Source organism: Gymnodraco acuticeps, unplaced genomic scaffold (assembly GCF_902827175.1).
Source record: "Gymnodraco acuticeps unplaced genomic scaffold, fGymAcu1.1, whole genome shotgun sequence".
NCBI lineage: Eukaryota > Metazoa > Chordata > Actinopteri > Perciformes > Bathydraconidae > Gymnodraco > Gymnodraco acuticeps.
In genome coordinates, this window is record NW_022992216.1 from 553,646 (window position 1) to 575,436 (window position 21,791).

The window sequence follows — 21,791 nt, forward strand, 5'->3', positions numbered from 1 at the left end:
AAACAAGAACTGCAAACAAAAACCTATGTTAAAACAAAGAAGAAAGACTTATAGTTTAAATGATTACACAAATGATTTGTTTGCAACTTATAGTTTTATTTTTGAAATTTATTTTATTTTGCTTGACTCGGTTTTTTTTCTTCTTTTAAACTCATAGTTTTGCTTTATTCTGAAAAAGTGTTGCTTTATCTTTATGATACAAAACTAATCCCATAATCCTTCGGGGTATGCAGCCTACACGGTCCACGGAGGACCCAGCCCACTTAGACCGGGTAGGCTGGACCGAGCGGCCTACGAAATGAGACGGTCTAGCCTACGGAGGGCTTCGTATTTACGTCACGTGATACGCGCTGTTCGGTTGCGCTGCTCCAGCAGCCTGCTAGCAAATTCTAACTCAGCTGAAAAGGATCCAGAAACTTTACTTTTACATTTTACATTTTTTTGGAGATCACTGTCGGCGATGAATTAAAGAGGACCATGGCCAGGTAAATACGATGAAGCTGTTCCTTTAGCCCCCAGTAATGTTACATTAGTAAGTTAACAAGTACATTATATATAGCTGATGTAATTTAATATTATTTAATATTTAAAATAAGTCTTAATTTTTCTGTACTAATAAAACTATGTTTTTTTAAATGAACAAAAGCATGTTGTATAGATTGATTGTCAACAATAGTAGTGTTCTAATCTTAATAGCTGTGATTATAACAGTTTATATTCTCCTTCTTCCCCTAACCCTGCCCAGATGATGTCCAGGTCAGCACCTCCAGGTCCAGCAGCACTGTGACCCCCCGCTCTGCTGAAATACACAATTAAACATTTTCTATGACCTTTTTTTTGTATTAATACAATTAAACTGAAGACAGTTTAATGACCTAGAGATACCCTATTATTCCACTGCTTATCTACACATGTTGTAAATAATGGTTAAAACCTCAGTAAATGAAATAAACAATGTGTTTAACAATTACAATTTAATATTGTATTTTCATCTTATTACAAAGTAGAGGTAAGAATATATCCATCCTCTCTGCAGCTTCATGTCTTCTATTATTATAACTTTCATCATTGAGACAGAGGAAATCAATCATGTTATTTAAAGGAATGCTCCACTCATTAGATAACTAATCAAAACTTCAGTATTTAGTGAAATATTATGTTTGAACCATACCCTGAAGAAATCAGCGATATTCCCCGGTAAATAATGATTTTATAGCTCTTTTTTATCAAAACCTGTATATTCCGTCAGGCCGCTGCCATTTTGCCCATTTTCAGTAGTCACGTGATGGTCGTGACGTCATCCATGCGTTCACTTTGTAAACACACGAAAACATGGCGAAGTTTTGAGCAATATGAAGAGATTGGAAGGGGGAATTCAGCCATACAGGTTCGAGCCTACTTAGTACTACTTAGTAGATACAATGATTTTGATTACTAGATATGTATGCATGTAGTACCACCCTTGCTAGCGATTCCCTCTCTAGTTTAGCATACTCAGCCTCGTTGTCCCTGGCCCTAGAACCACGATTTTATGGGGCCGGAAAAACTGGGGGGAAATACCCACTAGCCGGTACTACGCTATATGGAAAGGCCACCAAAAACTGGCCTGGCCTGGACGATAAAGGACGTTTAAACGGGGCTACCCGCTGCAATGGAAATGCGCCATAACATACCTTATTCTTACTCCGAGCACTACTTCTGGTCCTCCGTCGCTTCACACTTGCAGAGGGCGATTTCTCAACTGGCCGAACTGGTGTCCTGGTCGGTGATGACACCAGAAAGACCGATGGTACTGCATCTCCATTAAGTAATGGTTGTTCAATAAATCCCATGCTATGTTTTATCATACTCATAGTAGTCGTCCGGAAACTTGAAATGTTCGCTGCATACATGCGCCTGTGGATCTTTCGGTTCGGGCCGGCCACATTTCGCTAGCCACTGCCTCCGAACGTACTTCCTACGCTTACCTTTTGGCAACAGATGGAACCGAGCATTCCGTGGATTGTTCCTATCAGAATTGTGGCAATGTTTCGCGATACAATGAGGCATATTTGAAGAGAGTAACTACAGTAAATAACATGAACATCAACGTGTCCTCGAAACCAAACGCATGGTTTACGTCACGTCCGGTAAAATGGCGCCGCCCACAGTGTTGATGTTATTTCGGTAATTAATCAGTTTAAAATCACTGATAATGTCATCGGATTAAAAAAAAAAAAAGAGAGACTGGCAGAGACTGGTCTGTTTTATCGGATGATAATTATTTAAAAATGAGTGTCATGAGCATACCATTCCTTTAACATCACCAGCAGTAACTCAAATATCAGCAAAAGTGTGTTTATGGAGTTGTTTATTTGTATTATATGTGCAGCAAGTATATAGAAGCAGCTGTTTGGGGAATCAGAGAGACTCAAGCTATAATCGTTAGATATCTATTAAAAGAAAGGACACATACAAAATCTAATTCTGAAAGTAAGACACAAGTCTATAGGACGGCAGTAAGCAGAGGTCTGGGTGGAGGATGCTCCTGATCGCCGTTTTGCTTTCTCCAGCACCTCGGGGGGGTCCAGGTGGATGGCAGCTCTGTCCTGATGATCCGCTGTGCACTTTTCAGATTAGGGGTCCTTCTCCAGCAGATCCATTTCTCCAGAATTTTCCTAATTACAGAGAAAAACAAGAGAAAAATAAAAAAGTGAATTAATCATATTAGACACAGGGTTGCAGAAGTATTATTGCAAAATGTAACTCTCAGCATTTCAGACAAACAATCCCTAAAGGATGATTTTAAATGATGTACTGTTCTGGTTTTTTTTAAACTAAAGAGATGAAATGACAGTCACACCTGCATCCCTTTGACAGCACGGCACAAACTAACATTAAGCAAAAGGCTGCTGTCTATTTGTGATTGTCTTATTATTATGGGATCAGGATAAATTAAATACACTTTAACCTAAATAAAAGATGATCAAATCTGGTGGAAATATTGAAAATAGGCTTTTTTTTTGCTCTACCTCAAAGCAGCATGAGCTGAATAAAAAGGTTATAATGTTGTCCCAAAGTTTAATAAACAGTAAAACATTGGAACATGTCAGAGAAATAAATAAAGCTAACAGCAGCTACACGTCAGGGTAGCGTTTTATAAATCCCACCGTACTGTAGGCTATATCGGTCTAAATGTTTTCACTTTGGTCTATGTATGTAATATAAAGTATAACTTATCTATAACAGAGCCAAGATCTCTGTATGACTTTAGTAAACTTCTGAATTGAATAAAAAACAAGTGTAAACAACAGTGCAGTACGTCCAGCTAGCTAGTTAGCGTCACATATGTATCCGTATTATTTAACGAAAATGTACGCTTTAATGCCCCTTGGGTTTGACGTGTGTGACGTTAGTTAATTTAAAGTAAGTTAAAACCCAATACTCACATTTATTAGTGATTCCTCCGCTCGCTGCTGCTTTTAAATCCACTCTGCTGGGAGACCGGAAGCCATTTCATTTGAAAAAAACTCCCTCTTCCCTGCGCGCAATGCACCCTGGGATATGGTAGGCCGCGGAGTGTACATCAGATGTATCCTTCAAATTGGGGAAAAGTAGGCTGCATTCGTGGGCCGCATTCGGAGGAGTCTCGTCTTTTTAAAAAATTGGGACAGACTTCTTTCGGCGGAAGTGACGTAAGCGGTCTACGAATGCACCCTTCGAAGTATGCAACCCCTGAATTGAGACACGGCCATACATAACAGTACCGTGATGTCCCCATCCGACCTGTTGCTACGGTCTGCAGTAGATGCAGTGTTGCTGGCGTTTAGTGATGGTTGCCTTAACCATTTTCGTATAAATGATTATCCACAGATGTGTGTCACTGCTGTGGAAGCACTTTGGAAATGATGCACGCGCAGCGGAGCAGGTCACGCGCACCTGACACAATTTGTTATTTGTATTTTTCGCTCCGTTCTCTTTTTTTAATAGAGGGTGCATAACATTCAACTGCCCCGAAGATCCCGACGCGTGAAGGGTAAACACACCAGGTTTACTAATCTACCCGCACAATTTGTCTCTGGTGTCGGAATGTCTCGCTATGTTAGTACATTCTTAAAAAACAAAACACCATTTCATTTCGGGTTAAAATGTGTTGTAACTGCGTTACTGCGCATTGTAACGAGCAATATATTACCCACATTTCATTAGTAATGCGTTACATTACTTCGTTACAGCAAAAAGTAATATATTACTGTAACTCCGTTACTTTTGTAACGCGTTACACCCAACACTGATCCTAGGTCATCTATGCAGTCAGCGTATTACGCCCTATAACGACATTTGTTGTTGGCCTCTAGTAGCCATAGCAATTGGGACGGAAGCAAATCAGAAAATCAGGTGTACTACTATACTCAAGTGGGATAAATCAATCCAAGACATTTACCTAAGAAAAAGGGAACTTTTATCCAGTTTGCACCTCAACACGTTGAGTTATTTTAGGTTATGGATGTAACCCCGGTTCTACACTAATACATAACTATGTCATGTACTACGTCACATACAAAAGTACCTAATAAACATACTTATTTATCCTAAACCTAACCAAGTAATTTTGTTGCCTGAACATAACTCAATAGTTCGGTTTGACACCATGTTTAAATATCGGTTCATTTCCCAACCTTACAGCATATTGAACATTTACATGCTTAATATTGTTGTCGTTGTGTTGTGGGAATTGTTCACACCATTAAATACAGTGGTCGTATATGTGGTTTTGGGACTCAATGACAAAGGACCTATTCTGTCATTTAGGTATAAGGATTGATTAGCTTAGTAATTGTGCTGCAGGCCTGTCAAGCGCTGTATTGTCCACATTGAAGCTGTTTGCATTGAAGGTGTAATAAGAGTGGTACTAAGTATAGTCCCGGGCCACACAGTCTGCACTACTCCAGCTCTTCTATACTTTTAGCCATATCTCTCACTTTAAGTTTATGGAGCCGTACAAGTCACTGCACTTTGTCAACACTATCCTGCAAATATTTCCAAAATAAAAGTCTTATGTTAACAAATGAAAGGGAAGACCTGGAATCTCTTAAAGAAACACAACTGACACACAGATGACACGCTGTTCAGCCACGCTGCTCATGCTTATAAACTGTGCTGCTGCTCTAACCTGGTAACATGAGAGGTGAAATAAAAAGGAGAATGGGCTGTGACACAGTAACATGCTCACTAAGGCACAGTGATCCTGGTGTATCGTTTTTGCAGGGTTGTGTCTCTTTGTGTCTAATAGACAGTTGTCTACAGTACAAACCTAGCGTAACTTCCAACTCCCCAAAAAGTCATGGGTCTTATCATTAGCTAACTGTACATTATCTTGTGGGGCTAAAGGAGCCTTTACATGAGTCTTATTCTGGAGAAATCCATTGTATGAACGCCAAGATGCTATGACATCAGAGTTCAGAGGGGAGATTTTGTCTTGAACTGTATTTTACAGCATTAACAGCCAAGTGATAAAGATAGCGTAGCTCATAAAACCCATTGCCCCCCCTCCTTCTACTTTAATATAGAGGTATAGAGGTTGTCAATCTTTTGGCCACTGCTCTAATTACATCGTTTTACAATGAACCTTCTTACTTTTTCCTTTGTTACACACACTCATGCCTCCTCGTCAACTCACTTCATCTCCCTTTCCTCTCTATCTTCTTGCCTTCCATCAGCAACTCTTTTTTTCTCTTGGACAGGATGTTGTGTTGTATCATCAAGCCCCAGGCATCCCTTTTCTCTCCAGGCAGTCAGATTCATCCTAAAACAGGTTGTTCCCGGTGGATATGGGAGTGGGAGAGGAAACTGTTGAGGAAGGAATGAGAGACAGGGAGAGACAGAGAAAGAACTGTTGTGGTGTGATTTCCAAGGTGAGAGCAGGTTGTGCCAAGAAGTGGGAAGCAGTTTATCCGTGACATTTAAAGACTTTGTAACTGTGGTTATGTCATGTGAGACAGTAAGACAGTCTTATTCTCTCTTCGTACACCCATTGGATAGTAAAGGAATAAATGTATAGGGATTACATAACTAGAGGCGCATTCACACTGCGGTACTTTTCCCACAAAGGTTCATGTGAACTTAGTTCATGTGAACTCTTTAGTTCGCATGAACTAAGTACAGATCGCGTTCACACTGGAAAAAGTCCCTGGGGGTGGATTAGGCAAATTAAGCCGCTGACGTCACTTGTTCTTCTTCTGCTTTGGGTTTACTGGCAGGCCGCAAACCACTTCACGGCGTATACTGCCGCCCAAAGTCCCCGGCCGGAAGTCCCCGGAGTTGGGGACTGGCTTCAGTAGAAGCTGCTGGGAGTCCCAGCAGCTTCTACTGAAGTCTTCCGAGTAAATCGCCAGAACGCCGACACCTCCTCATCTCCACTGCTCCCATGTTTTATTTTGTGTTGCCATAAGTTAGTCTCTCTGCGTTTCTGCGCTGGGCTAATGCTAATAATGCTAATGCGAGGATAATAAAATGGCGGCTTCACAAAACTTTTTGGGAGTTTTGCGGGGCGTGGTTTGCAATCCTTCCAGCCAATCAGAAATATAGCTCTTTTCTCACAAGAGAGCCGCTCGAAAGTCCCTGCTCTCTAGCAGGGACTTTCGTGGGGGTAAAAAGGTTCACATGAACTAATTTTAGTACCGGCTCTTTTTGGTGTGAACGCGATAAAAGAGTTCACATGAACTAAGTTCACATGAACCTTTGTGGGAAAAGTACCGCAGTATGAATGCGCCTTAGGATTAAAAGGAGAAAAAAAGGTAACCGTATTCCCTTACAATCACATCAAAAATAATGTGATGGGATTACTGGTGCATTTTTGACACATTTGGATTGATAGTAGGATTACAATGTATTGATACATTTTTAGATCACCTGTCTCGATTAAAACCATAGGTTATCTTCAGTACATCATCGTGGCCTCTAGTTCAGAGAATGCTTTTTACTGGGTGGACATTTCGCCATCTACTGTATGTATTAAAGGGGCCCTGTACTGCTTCTGGGGTTTTGCCTTTCCTGTAGTGTGTTATATAGGTTTTTGTGCATGTAAATGGTCTGCATAGGCTAAAATCCCTGTGTTTGCCTCCATTGGACTCCATTGTTAACTTCTGTAACATAAATACATCAGTATGCAACACTCACGTTTCTATTGGGTAGCGCGCCAACACATTTCACGTGATTTGCTAAGGGGCGGGACATCTCTAAGCGGTTGACTAATCACAACAGAGCCGGCCAGCTAACCAATCAGAGCAGACTGGGCTCTGGTTTCAGACAGAAGGTGAAAAGAGGTGCTGCAGCACAGGCAGTATGAGAACAATAAAGAGCTTTTTGAACATTAAAGCATGGAGGCAACAAATACAGATATGAACCTCAAAATGATTCAAATATGTCCTCTTTAAACTAAAACAGGGCATTTTCTGTATGCTCAGATTTTACTTTTGCTTTTTTGAAATGGACTATACAGTATGGACATGTGTTTCATTTTCCATAGACTACTGTTTTAATATGCTAAATTAAATACATTTCTCTCAATGTGTGGGTCAGACATATTTTTAACAAAATATCTTGCTTTCTTTTTTTCTAAAGTTGTATTGTTCTGTTGTCTTATATAATACAATTAAGTAAAAGTAATCGTCTTGATATTTCCCTTTTCTTGTATTTATTTGCAATGCATTTGATATTGAGGTCATCCAAAAGTTACAGAAATTAGGGTTAGGCTCAGGTAAATTATTTTTATAGTCTAATACTTAGATGAGGTTATGGATTACATTGTTTTTAGAGGTACTTGGTAATGGTAATGTTATATATTATGAAATGTACACCCCTTCTCTCTCACAACCAACAGGCATGCGCTCACACTCATGGTGTTGGGTTCACTGTGGGCCTGGCAGAGTGCAGAGAGGGGCAAAGAGAAGCAGAGAGGAAAAAGATCAATAGCCATCAACATGCAACACTGCATCAAGACTGTTACTGCCCATAGAGACCAAAGGGAGGGAGGGATGGAGAGGTTATTTTACACAAGTCGAGAGCCTCTCGGCATAGAAAGATAGGCAAATGGAAAGAAAGAGACAAAGGTGAGAGAATAGGGCTGTAATTGAGAGAAAGAGATCCATTTGATAAAAGCAGAGAAAAAGAGGGGATGGTACAAGAGGCAGATGAAAAGGGGATTCTGATGAAGAAAGAAGGAGCAATTAGGAAGAGGCAGAAAGGAACATGGGAAGAAAAAGAGAGATATTGAAAAGGAGGGTGTAAAGGAGCAGTTAGAGGGATGACGGAGATGTGAAAAGCCCGACAGGCAGAGGCGGTGCAGTGAGATAAATTACTTTGTGATAGTAAACACATCTTCAAGCACATGATTACAGAGCCAGATGAATACATAGCACCTCATTGTACTGTAGCTCTGTCATAATTCTCCTCCCATTGCTACTGTGTGAGGTATCATGTGATATGGTGTTCATGGTGTGTGTGTGTGTGTGTGTGTGTGTGTGTGTGTGTGTGTGTGTGTGTGTGTGTGTGTGTGTGTGTGTGTGTGTGTGTGTGTGTGTGTGTGTGTGTGTGTGTGTGTGTGTGTGTGTGTGTGTGTGTGTGTGTGTGTGTGTGTGTGTGTGTGTGTGTGTTTCTCACCCTCTGGCTCAGGTGTCTTTTATAATGAGATTTGTCAGTCACAACATCACACAATAGAACAGATACCCCAGATATCAATGTAGGGGTGTATGCCGCATGTTCTTTTCATAAGGATACCTCAGAATTAACAACATTTGATTGTAGGTAGATGTATTATTTAAAATGGAAAACAACAACTTTTACCTCCTTGGTATTTTACAAGTATTGGCTGCTTTTTGTTTCCTTAAGAGCCTAGCAACTAACAACACACTCACTTTGGGGAAAACAAAACGAGCTAACCTCTTTCAGTTTTGGTTGTGCAGTGGTTAACAAACTTTCTTTGAGACGTCTTTTTCCTGGGGTTTGTTAATCTAGAGCAGGGCCGCCCCTCCCTACAGGCCGATCATGCAGACTGCGTGGGGCCTCACCTCGCGGAGGGGGCCTCAGCTTGCGGAGGGTGCTTCATTTTGCGGAGGGTGCCTCATCTGAAGCGCAAATGCGGCGCACCTACAGTGTAAGCGCGCCACAGTTTCACCGCTGCGAGGCTCCACTAGCACCCCCCCCCCCGTGTCGACGCTCGCGACACAGAGGGCCCTCATCATATAACTTTGCGTGGGGCCACAAGTTGGCCAGGGCCTGATCTAGAGCCATTATATTGTGCACAACTTCTTTATTGCTGCTTTCCATATTCATAGGAGAATGTCATATGTATTACCGGCAAACAGTAAAAAAGTACAAAATGATTCATACAAAGCCTAATTTAACAAATGCACATTAAAGCTACATATGACTAATCTAATATATCTAAATCCCTGCTACCATCTCAGATTCATTTTTGAATCATATAAGAGACATTTTTCGAATCAGATTTTAGCCACGTCATGTTCCTAGCTAGCAAAGATATCTTATCTGAGCGAAAACATGTATGCTAGCTAGCAACCACTACTGAAGCGTCTGTCAACTTATATCGGGCAACAACTACATTATTTGTTTGGGCAAAACTAAATAATTTACTTAATCTTCATATAAGAAATTATGGACATCCACACCAAGCCAGTTAATTAGAAAACTCAGTTAGCATGAGAAATTGATGCGTGTCATCGCAAAGTGTTTCAGGACGTTTTCAAAAATGTTTGCAACCAAACTGAAACTGCACACGTCATTAAAAAGGCTTCATTCTTGTTTCTTCATCATAATTGTTTAAGTTGGCAAACAACAACACTCTGAATCATAGCTCACGTCTGTTGATGAGTCGTACACAAATTCTGGATACTCTGCTGATTCTCAGCTAGCTAAAGCTCTGTTATGTCCCCTCCAGCTCAACCACACTATGCTTTAATACAGCCTAACACATTATTTACAATAGCTGTTCTTATGTTTTGTCAGACAACTATAAGAACAAAGTGGTAGTAATTTCAAAATACACTGTTGAAAAAGGGTAAAATGTACATTATGTTCTCTAAATCATTTGCACGTCAACTAGTCTAGTCAGACTAGTTGCTTTTTTTGTTGGTCGGAACAAAGTCATAAAGTTCCTTCTTGAACTAATATGAGAACAAACCAATTCTTTCATTTACATTTGTTAATATTCTTCCAACTATCAAAGCATTTTGTCCACATCGAAAGGTATCCCAACACCAATTTACCTCAAACAACAGCAGAATCCAACATTAAGTTTATAGAGGTGAACTGAGTCTTGTGTGTATTGAATAACCCAGGGCTAAACACAAATAGTCCAACTTTATCTCAGTGAAAACTGTAAACGGGGTGCACCGTTGGCACTTTTGTTCTTCCAAAGGTCAGTTACTGCAGCTTCATTTGTACCTAGTAGAGCATTTTCGTTAATGTTCTTTTGAATTTCAAGTTCTTATTTTAAGTTAGATTTTATTTATTGTCCTCTTCACATTCTGCTTCCTGTCTTCTATGTCTCAGGACGGCTCATGCGCAGGGTAAAGCAGATGCAGCGGTCGGAGCTTCCCAGAAAGCCCAGGAGGAGAGTCGCATGGCTAGGGTCACCGCCAAGCAGTTCTCCCCTTCCTTCCAGCACCCAGGAAACGGTGGGCACACAAAATCACAACAAACATATTTACTCATATACCACACATGTCCTCATAAATGCGTGTGTGGGATGGGGATAAAGGTCAGTGTAAACCACCCTCCAGCTTGGTGTTTCTGCCTCTGTCACTCACACCTGTACAGCACTGCAGGTAGCCAACCCACGAGAACATTCACTAGACAGCGCAATAACACACACATACACACTGACTTTATGACACGTACTGTACACTCCCACACACTGATACCTGAGATGACAGTGATTGTTCTTTTGCCATCTACTCTGCTCTCAGCGGCTGTCTGTTTCTATTGTGAGGACATCTACACTCAGGGTTGGGAGGGTTACTTTGTAAATGTAATCAGTTACTGATTACTGATTACATGGCTCTGAAAGTAATCCGAATACAGTTACAGTTACGTGTCTTAAAAAAGTAACGTAATCAGATTACTTTTAGATTACTTTTGGATTACTTTCTTTTTCCATCACAGATGGGTATGTTTTGGTGAACAGGAGACACAAAAAGCAAAAGGAATGTGTTTTTACTGTTTTAATGGCTTATCAAGAGCACAACTGAAACACAACATCTGAAACGATGTAACAACATAATTAACTTTTTGGGGATGCAGTTTGGGATGTGAGGAGTGAGGGACACGGCTTAGAACCAGCGTGTCGCCTTCTGTCCTGCCAGTGTTGGCAGGACATTAATTAAAATGTCAAACTCGGACTTCATTTTAAGGACATTACGGCCAGGGGTGTGGAGCTATATTTGTTTAAGCACCGGATTGGCAAAACAGGAGAGTGTGTGCACCAGTCTGCCTTGATCTATGAATTCATGTGACTCTCACAGTATCTGCTGCCCGCAGCTGTTTTATAGAAGGAACACCTCCTTCACTTCATGAAATCTCTGCAGCGCCAGGAGGCAGCGGGAGGGTTAACTCAGCCTCTGAGAAGACGAGCACGCAGTGCCTTTCACGCACCGCCTTCACTGTGTTTACCTTCAGAAATAATCATTAGTAAGGCTAAAGAAAGAGCGACCGCAGGCTGATGTGTTTTAACCACACACACCCGATTTAAACGCAGACTTGTGTTCCTCCATGTTTCGCTGTTATTGTTTCACTGAGCGGACCCGCGATTTTTTTTCAAACGCTTTTTTGGTCCATCTGCGGCGGTAATAGGTTTTGTGGGCTGTGATGATTCGGCTGTACCTTTAGTAATGAATATTAAATGTTGTGAGGAAATCTTTCCACCAATAATTCCAATAAGTAATCCAAAATGTATTCACTTCAGGTTTACGAAAGTAACTGTAATCAGATTACTCGTTTTTCAAATGTAACGCGAGCTGAATACAGTTACTTGATTTTTGTATTCTGATTACGTAACGCCGTTACATGTATTCCGTTACAACCCAACCCTGTCTACACTGAACAAAAATATAAATGCAACACTTTTGTTTTTGCTCCCATTTTTCATGAGATGAACTCAAAGATCAAAAACATTTTCTATATACACAAAATAATCTCAAATATTGTTCACAAATCTGTGATAGTGAGCATTTCTCCTTTGCCGAGATAATCCATCCCACCTCACAGGTGTGGCATATCAAGATGCTGATTAGACAGCATGATTATTGCACAGGTGTGCCTTAGGCTGGCCACAATAAAAGGCCACTCTAAAATGTTCAGTTTTATCACACAGCACAATGCCACAGATGTCGCAAGTTTTGAGGGAGCGTGCAATTGGCATGCTGACAGCAGGAATGTCCACCAGAGCTGTTGCCCGTGAATTGAATGTTCATTTCTCTACCAAAAGCCGTCTCCAGAGGCGTTTCAGAGAATTTGGCAGTACATCCAACCGGCCTCACAACCGCAGACCACGTGTAACCACACCAGCCCAGGACCTCCACATCCAACATGTTCACCTCCAAGATCGTCTGAGACTAGCCACTCGGACAGCTGCTGCAACAATCGGTTTGCATAACCAAATAATTTCTGCACAAACTGTCAGAAACGGTCTCAGGGAAGTTCGTCTGCATGCTCGTCGTCCTCATTGGGGTCTCGACCTGACTCCGGTTCGTCGTCGTAACCGACTTGAGTGGGCACATGCTCACATTCGATGGCGTCTGGCACGTTGGAGAGGTGTTCTCTTCACGGATGAATCCCGGTTTTCACTGTTCAGGGCAGATGGCAGACAGCGTGTGTGGCGTCGTGTGGGTGAGCGGTTTTCTAATGTCAATGTTGTGAATCAAGTGGCCCATGGTGGTGGCGGGGTTATGGTATGGGCAGGCGTATGTTATGGACGACGAACACAGGTGTATTTTATTGATGGCATTGTGAATGCACAGAGATACCGTGACGAGATCCTGAGGGCCATTGTTGTGCCATTCATCCACGACCATCACCTCATGTTGCAGCATGATAATGCACGGCCCCATGTTGCAAGGATCTGTACACAATTCCTGGAGGCTGAAAACATCCCAGTTCTTGCATGGCCAGCATACTCACCGGACATGTCACCCATTGAGTATGTTTGGGATGCTCTGGATCGGCGTATACGACAGCGTGTTCCAGTTCCTGCCAATATCCAGCAACTTGGCACAGCCATTGAAGAGGAGTGGACCAACATTCCACAGGCCACAATCAACAACCTGATCAACTCTATGCGAAGGAGATGTGTTGCACTGCGTGAGGCAAATGGTGGTCACACCAGATACTGACTGGTTTTCGGACCCCCCCAGACCCCCCGAATAAAGCAAAACTGCATGTTTCAGAGTGGCCTTTTATTGTGGCCAGCCTAAGGCACACCTGTGCAATAATCATGCTGTCTAATCAGCATCTTGATATGCCACACCTGTGAGGTGGGATGGATTATCTCGGCAAAGGAGAAGTGCTCACTATCACAGATTTTTTCAGATTTGTGAACAATATTTGAGAGAAATGGTTATTTTGTGTATATAGAAAATGTTTTAGATCTTTGAGTTCATCTCAAAACAAAAGTGTTGCATTTATATTTTTGGTCAGTGTATATACTACTCGTTTGAATGCATCTAATGGACTGCTTTGTTAATGCTGCTTCCTTTTAGAGCGAGCTCCCAGGAAGTGAGCCGATAAAACACATTTTCGTAGTGGCGACACAGTGGTATTACAACTTCAGCGTTAACCACGTAATTGCACAAAAAAAATACTTTTTCCAATTGACATTGGGAAAGAGACATCTGTAAATCAGTGTGACACTTGAATAAGCCCTATTTAAATCATTGAGGCGACAAGTTGTAACTGGCGCTGTCACTGCCAGCTAAAATCTCGCCTAGGGAACCGGCCCTGCTGCAGCCAGTTATATTTATACATTATATCTATGATTCATCCGCACACAAAATGTACATTTTCATGATGTCATCTGTCGTTTGCAGGCATGGAGGTGCAGCGTCCGAAACGTCAGGTGTCCAGCGAGGTGGAGGGCGAGGGGTTGTCGAGTAGCGCCGGCACCGCCGACAGCCCCGATCTCTACGTAAAGAGCGCAGCTTCCGACGACCCCTCTAACGATGCCGCTACCCCTGACCTCAGCCCCCCTTCTTCTTCTTCGCCACCACACACCCCGCCTCCCCCTGCCAGGCCGTCCCATCGGAGCAAAAGTGCCCGTTTCCACCGGCAGAGCGCCGTCGATGATGGGGACAAGGCGAAGGATGGAGGAGAAAGGGCTGAGAAGGGTGGAGGAGGAGGAGAGCAAACGGAGATTCAGGTGTTGATGGAGGGTGGAAGTGGGGGAGGTGAAGACGGAGGAGGGGGAGGGAAGGGGGAGTACCTAAGGGCCAACAGCTGGGGTGAGGACAAGAGGAGAGGGATTTTGTCCAAAGGAGGAGGAGGGGTCAGTGGGCGAGGAGCGAGCCGGACCAACGGACACAAACACAGCTCCTCCAATCACAAGTCCCGGGAGCATGGATCATCCAATCACAGACAGGCCAAGGGGGACAAGTGGACGGAGTCGTCCTCCTCTGCCTCTTGGACGTCGGGGCACAGGGGCGTGCGCGATAGGGGGGGGGCGGCTGCTGGAGCAGGATGAGGAGAAAATTAGCAATTATGAGATGGAGATGAAGCCTTTACAGCCCAGAGACTCCACTACCCACAAGCCCCATGGGCACGGGGAGGAGAGGCAGGGGCATGCTCACGGAGAGGGGCGCTCCCACACCGTGCAGAGACAGAGGCATAAGAACTGTGAAGGGAGGGAGGGGAGGGAAGGAAAAGAGGGCAAGGAAGGGGGCAAAGACTCACAGCACAAGCTGGACAGACCAGGGGAAAAGATGGATTCACGGCCTCTACGTCGGGACCTCACCCTCTCCCCCCCTCTGAAGTCCTCACCCATCACACGAGAGCAGCAGGACCTCAGCCTCATGCAGAGCAAAGGGAACTCGGTAAGACTTTTACGAGCACGCTAACACAACACCGGTACACACAAATACAACACTTAGTGTACTCAGATAAGATTACATTTGCAAGATTTTTGTTTAACCAAACTGAGGATGTCCTAAACATCGTTCTTTTTAAAAACCCTTCTGGTTTACGGCAGTTTAAGTTGACATTTAGGAGAAAAATACCATTACTGGCACTCAAAATGTAACTTAATCAGCCATCCATTACATTTGGTTTCCTAAAATGCCTTTAGTTTAGATTTGCCTTTTGCCGCTTGGTTATATCTAACAAAGAAGACTAGACCTCACAAATCTCAACCCCTGTGTGTATGAGATTTATGAGTGTAGAGTAAGTCAATGTAGTAGTTTGATTTTAAAAGTTGTAATGCCTTACATCGGATAGCATGACCAGTTGTATGATGTCTGAGAACGTTTAAAGTAAAGAGACCACAGATAAATGTCACGTTACTCTAGTTCTGTTTTCTATGATCTAATTGTTAACCTTCCTATCAGTGAGGTCTTATTGTAACACCAAGAACAAACACATTATCTCTGAGGATTACAGGTGTAATGTTTCCACATTGTCCTGTCTCCACAAATGTAGCTTAAAGGTAAATTATAATAATAATTCATAAAGACTAGGCACTAGACACAGACATGCAGAAAGACCCTGCCACCTCTTACAGAAGCAAGTCATACTGTATAGTTGTCTTTTTGTCCTTGTTTTGTGTCTCTTTGTAGTTGCTTTGTGTTTTTTGTAGTTGATTTGTGGATGTGTTTTTTGCCTCTTTGTTTCCATTATGTGTCTCTTTGTAGTTGCTTCGTTTCTCTTTGTTGTAATGTAGTTGTCTCTTTGTGGTTGCTTTGTGTGTCTTTGTAGTTGTTTTGTGTCTTGGTGTTGTTGTGTGTGTCTTGATATGTGTTCTGTTTCTTTGTAGTTGCTTTGTGTCTCTTAGTTATTGTTTTGTGCATCTTTGTTGTCATTACGTGTCTCTTTATAGTTGTTTTGTGTGTTGTTGTATTTGTTCTGTGTCTTTGTGCCTCTTTGTTGTTATTTTGTACCCTTTGTGGTTTTTTTCAGTAATCCATACATGGCTGTAAAAATGAGTTATTACAGCTCTAGTAGAGTCAGTTGATAACCCTCTGTATGTTTATTACTATGTGCACTCATTTCACTTTACAGTACATGTAGTCATTCTATCCATTGTTATTATTAAAAATATTAATTATAGAAGCTTTACATTTCAGTAATTTTAACTTTTGCATTTGGCTTTACTATCACCCTGGACAAACAGCTCTATAGTGCATTGGTCATATCTATCATTTCACTGCCGCACATTGATTTGACTAAAAGGATTTGTTGCCCACTGTCAGGAGGATACCTTCATCCCCTGTGACATAACACAATGTTAACCCACATATTAAGATAATCCAGGGGGAGAGGCACAAGGTTTGACCCTGTGAAATAAAGAAAGATTTGTTTCTGTACTATGACCAAGCAGGGGGATTACACCATTTTAATATAATTTTTTGGCTATGTCTTGACTCAGGCTGTTGGAGGGACCCAAGCACGCTAATCCCGGATGATAATATAGTCGCAGCATTAGCTAATGAAACCAAAAGGAGAATCAGCAGCAAGTGAAAAACACACATCGTAGGCTTCAGAGATATACAGAGCACATTATACATACGAGCTCGCTCTCTCTCCATCTCTCTCTCACACACACACACACACACACACACACACACACACACACACACACACACACACACACACACACACACACACACACACACACACACACACTTATTGTGTGTAAAATGTTAAATACTGTTACTCACTAACTTTAATCAAAATGTGCATGCATCAGTGCAAGAACTCTAGCAAAAGGCCCGTTATTTAGCAGTGCGTAGTTGCTGCTTCTGATACCTGCTAAATGAAGATATGAAGACAAAACACACACACACAAACACACACGGATATACATGCGGAGAGAGAACCCCAGCGGTCCTCTCTGCACCTTAGTAACAGCACACTGGCAAGCTAGCCCCTTCCTCACAGAAGGCCCCCTATTGGTTAGCCAGCTCTCTGTTGCTAGGGAACAGCTTATGCCTTGCTTCAACAGCGGCCAATCGGGTGGGTGTGTGTCAGTGACAGGGTGGGTGTAGGTGGTTTGTGTGTGTCTGTTTGCAGCCGCAGAGAAGCAAGTGAGATTTTTGTAAGACAGGTTCACAGCATACACTGATACTATCACACTCTGATAAACGAACACAGGGTGCGCTGCAAACACCATGGGAACACTGCGGCTACTCTGACACACACATGTGGCAAGCTCTTTTTTTAACAACCAATCGATTAATCAAACTTTATTGACGTGGGGCTTTTCGTGCAAGATTCCAGTACAAAAGTGAAGGAAAAACATTTAGTCTTTTACTGTACTCAGTGTGAAACCTATGTACCAAAATAGCTCACTCAAACTCATAGACATCAACCAGTCCACTCTGTGCATCCCGAAGGCTCATATTCATAGGAACAACACCTCAGTGAGCAACTGTCCCTTGATGATGAAGCATTTGATAGCCCTCAATAACATAAACTAAAAAGATGACAAAGAGATCCCGCAAAAAAAATCAAAGGAAGGGTTAGTTTATACAGCCTACCTACGGGCTTAAATAATGTCTCAAGATTTTGCTTGAAAATGATATTGATTTGGATGCCATCAGCTCCAGATACACTAGAAACACACTTCTCTATGGTAGATCTCTCGCACTATTTTATTTTTTTAATTTATTTTTGTTTGCACCATTTATATTGTTTTATATCCAAGGTGTGTTTATGTTGCTTTGTTGGAGGAGCCTGGGACTTAAAGGGGCCCTATTATGCTCATTTCAAAATGAAAAAAAATAGTTTAAAGGGGACATATTAAAGTCATTGTGAGGTTCATATTTGTATTTTGTGCCTCTACTCTGACATGTCTCCATGCTTTAATGTTCAAAAAACTCTTTATTTTTCTTATATTGCCTGTGCTGCAGCACCTCTTTTCACCCTCTGTCTGAAACCAGACCCCAGTCTGCTCTGATTGGTTAGCTGGCGGGCTCTGATTGGTTGATTGATTGGTCAACCGCTTAGATAAGTCCCGCTCTTTAGCCTATACAATGTATACACGTACAATGTTTTAGAGTGCTAGCCAATAGATACGCAAGTGTTACATACTGTTGTCCGCATGTTCCAGAAGCATACAAAGAGTGTGTGGGAGAGAAACTCCCTCTGGCATGCATTTTGGGATTTGAGCCCTTGCAGATCATTTACATGCACAAAAACCTATAGAACACACTACAGGAAAGGAAAACCCCAAAAAGCCTAATCGGGCCCTATAACTATTGTGCATTTGACAATGAAGCATTTGAATCCTTGAGGCCATTGTCGGATGAAAAATAAGATTTAGCAGGAAAACGTCTTAAAAGCATGTTCGACATGTAAACTGTCTCTACTCCAATGAGAGGTGGATCTATTCATTCTATGTCCTTTCCTGCTGACTCTGGCACACACGCTGCTTCCTTGGGGCTGGTCTGCATTTTTTGTAAAGCTTTCTTAGGTGGGTCACAAGGGGAAGCTTTATAATCAGGTCTGCAAAGAAAAGGCATTCATAAGTCTGTTGTATCTGCATGGGAGACATGTGGCTCTACCTTTTCAGTATTTCCTAAGAGGATAAAAGGCAGTGCTTCTGTTTTATTGTATGTGAGTGTGTAATAAAATGTCTCGATTTGATCAGTTTTAGGAAAGCTTACAACCCAAAAGAGTGTGGTGAAGTGTTGTTTTGTGTTATTTTATATTGTATACAGGAAATGTGGGTCTGTGTCTCCTGCCTAAAACAGGCTTGCAGAATTTAAATATCTGTTTATGGTCTGTATAAGAATAGATGTCTGAACAACAGTGGTCCCAGAATGGAGCCCTGGTGCATTCCAGTATCCAAGAAGTCAATATTTCTAAAAGACTGGACACTTAGAAAGTTTCAGCCAGACAGAGAAAATACTTTAGTCAAACGGCCGTTTACACAGCACACATTTGAACTCGTCAAAGAATGGAAAGTAATCATAATGATGATGGTTCCATTCCATTACGTGTCCTATTCTTTTGCAACATTGCATTTAAGCCTCACACATTTCTGCAGTTTTATGAAAGCATTTAAGCATGCTTTTCTGTCTTTCTTCTGGTCGAAAAGCCAGGACAGAATTGTCTTTGATCACTTGGTGGCAAATTAACAAATGTATAATTGTATATGTTAGCAAAGTGATACCTGTTCACATACTAAACAGACATAGAGCAACAAAAGAGGTTATTTAAAGAAGAAGATCCGGCCTCCTAGGGCGATTTCCCCATCTAACGCAGTACGAGGCCAGTTGCAAGAGGTGGTCCTGAACCCTGGTGCGGTTTAGTTTCTGTTAGAATATTATCCCACCCAATCGCAGGAAGCAAACCAAAGCATATTTTCCAATGCTACATATCTTATCAACAAGGAAAACTTCTTCCAGTACATTCTGGACCGTTTTTTGTCCAGTTTTGTCTAGACCTTTGTAATAAAATAAATAATAATTTTGCCTCTGATTTTAACTTGCAAAAAAAAAAGTATAGTTATGTCCCATTTCATCACAAATTAAACCACACCCACATGTTGCATCTAGACATTCTGTGCATTTATATTTAGTGTACAGATATTACATTTGCATAAATCTTGTAACTCTCAGCAAGAAAAAAAAACATGTCAATCTATATTTAGTTTGAGAGACAGGTCTTGTTGCTAAGATGGGAGAGTTTCAATATGATTTACTCATTTAAAATACTAATTGTGATTGATTATGCTCTTTCAGCTCAAATGAAATAATGAGACTGACAAATAATCAAATTATTATGTATTGAACTTACCCCTTTTTTATATACTGGAAACTAACATGTGTCTCTGGAAGTGAGGAATCGTACTGAAGGCATGGAAACATAAAAATCACAAATCTTCTTACTAGATAGAAGTATAAAAGGCCAATGATCAGAAGATGTATTCACCTGGTCGGGTAGTTATCTAGGACACAGATCTGTGATAAGCTTATCACCGGATTGATCAACAGAAACCTTGTTAGCAACTCTGGATAAATTAATTTACAACAATGTTACACTAATGCTGCTTAATATCTGTGCGCAGTCCCATTTCCCCTCTCACACTGCAATTATTGAAACAATTATTTGACCTAATTAAATCCATATTTATGTACCTCTTCTTTTGGTTAATCCTTGGATAAGTCCAAAATAAACTCTATGTTAATACTTTTATATTTATATTTTCAGTGAGTGGTTCTGCATGGGGTAAAAGAGAACTCCTCCATGATTATGTCATTGAATGTACCAGATTTAATTTCACATATTTACTAAGAGTGGACAGGTGGTCAGAAAGGCTGGCCTTCACCCACATGACCCAGGTTGTCAGCCAGCATCTGCTTAAGTGTCATTGAGCAAGACATGGACTCCCCGCCAGGCCGCTATTCTGCAGCCGACTTCACCCTCTGACCCCCCTGTCAGAGGAGGTGGGCCTCCTTGTGGGATCAACATGGGTTGTTGTATTATTAATCTTAAAGTGTAAATTGCTCCTTCATTATTGCACTGCGTACATTGAACCTAGCTTCTGCATTGGTATTATTTACATGCACTGCAAAGAAACTGCAGACAATGTGTTCTTTTATCGTGTCACGTTGCCGGAAACCACTAAAACAATGCAAACCAAACACAAGAAAGAGTGTTGCAGTAAGAACTGAACTGGACTTGAACACCATGATTGACTTGTGACTTCACTTTGACATGAACCTTTTGACTTGAAAATACTTGAAACCTTTTCCTAGACCTAAGAATATAATGCATACATTTGAAAAAAGTGCCACACTACTTGAATCAACTACCATTAACAGTATTAATTCCTATCAAGTCGACACTTAATTACCCAGATCAACTTTATTTTAAACTGTCCGGCAGCATCCAATCAAGTTGGAGGAGAGAACCTTGAAAAAAACGTATAATTTAACTTACTAAGACACTTAACGTTATGTTGGTGAGCGCCATTTGGAAAGAAGCAGAATTCTTATTTATCTTGGGGGAAATTTGGGTTTGTGATAGTTGTTTTTTTTATACAAATAAATATGATTAAAATAGATATATAAACATAAGAAGTAAAAGTTAAATGTCCAATAAAAAATGCAATAAAAAATATTTACAAGACATAAGATGTATACATGTGCACACTGTACTACAATAAAGCATGTATATTTCAATACAAATATTATATTCGCAATGATCCCATGATTATTTTGTCCGTGGACAAAAACTACATGCTGGTCATTTCGGTCTTGGTGAAAAGCCAAATTAATTGGTGGGGTTTCTTTCCTCCACATATCTGAAGAGAACATTAGACACACTGACATTAGCTAAAATTCTCAAACTCAAAACTCAAGAACAGTACAACTTTATAAGATTAGCATACAGCAGCATTAAAGCCAGTATCAACATGTTTTACAGTACTGGAAAATATTGCTGCTGTCAGGTGAAAACCTTGCATCTTCAAAATGTGAGAGCATTGCATTTCATTGACCACCCTTGTGTTTTTTGATATGTTGTTGTGTTCTATAAACCCCAGGGGCCTAATTTATAACGCCGTGCGTAGGATTCACGTGGGA

At 41.3% G+C, this 21,791-nt stretch overlaps 1 protein-coding gene across 1 annotated transcript in view; it reads left to right on the plus strand.

Annotated features, from left to right (window-relative positions):
• jph3 (junctophilin 3) overlaps positions 1-21,791 on the plus strand; it is a 62,868-nt gene that overhangs the window by 34,773 nt on the left and 6,304 nt on the right. The window contains 3 exon segments of the mRNA XM_034205920.1: positions 10,552-10,676; positions 14,082-14,700; positions 14,702-15,080. Coding sequence (XP_034061811.1) covers positions 10,552-10,676; positions 14,082-14,700; positions 14,702-15,080 — 1,123 coding nt within the window.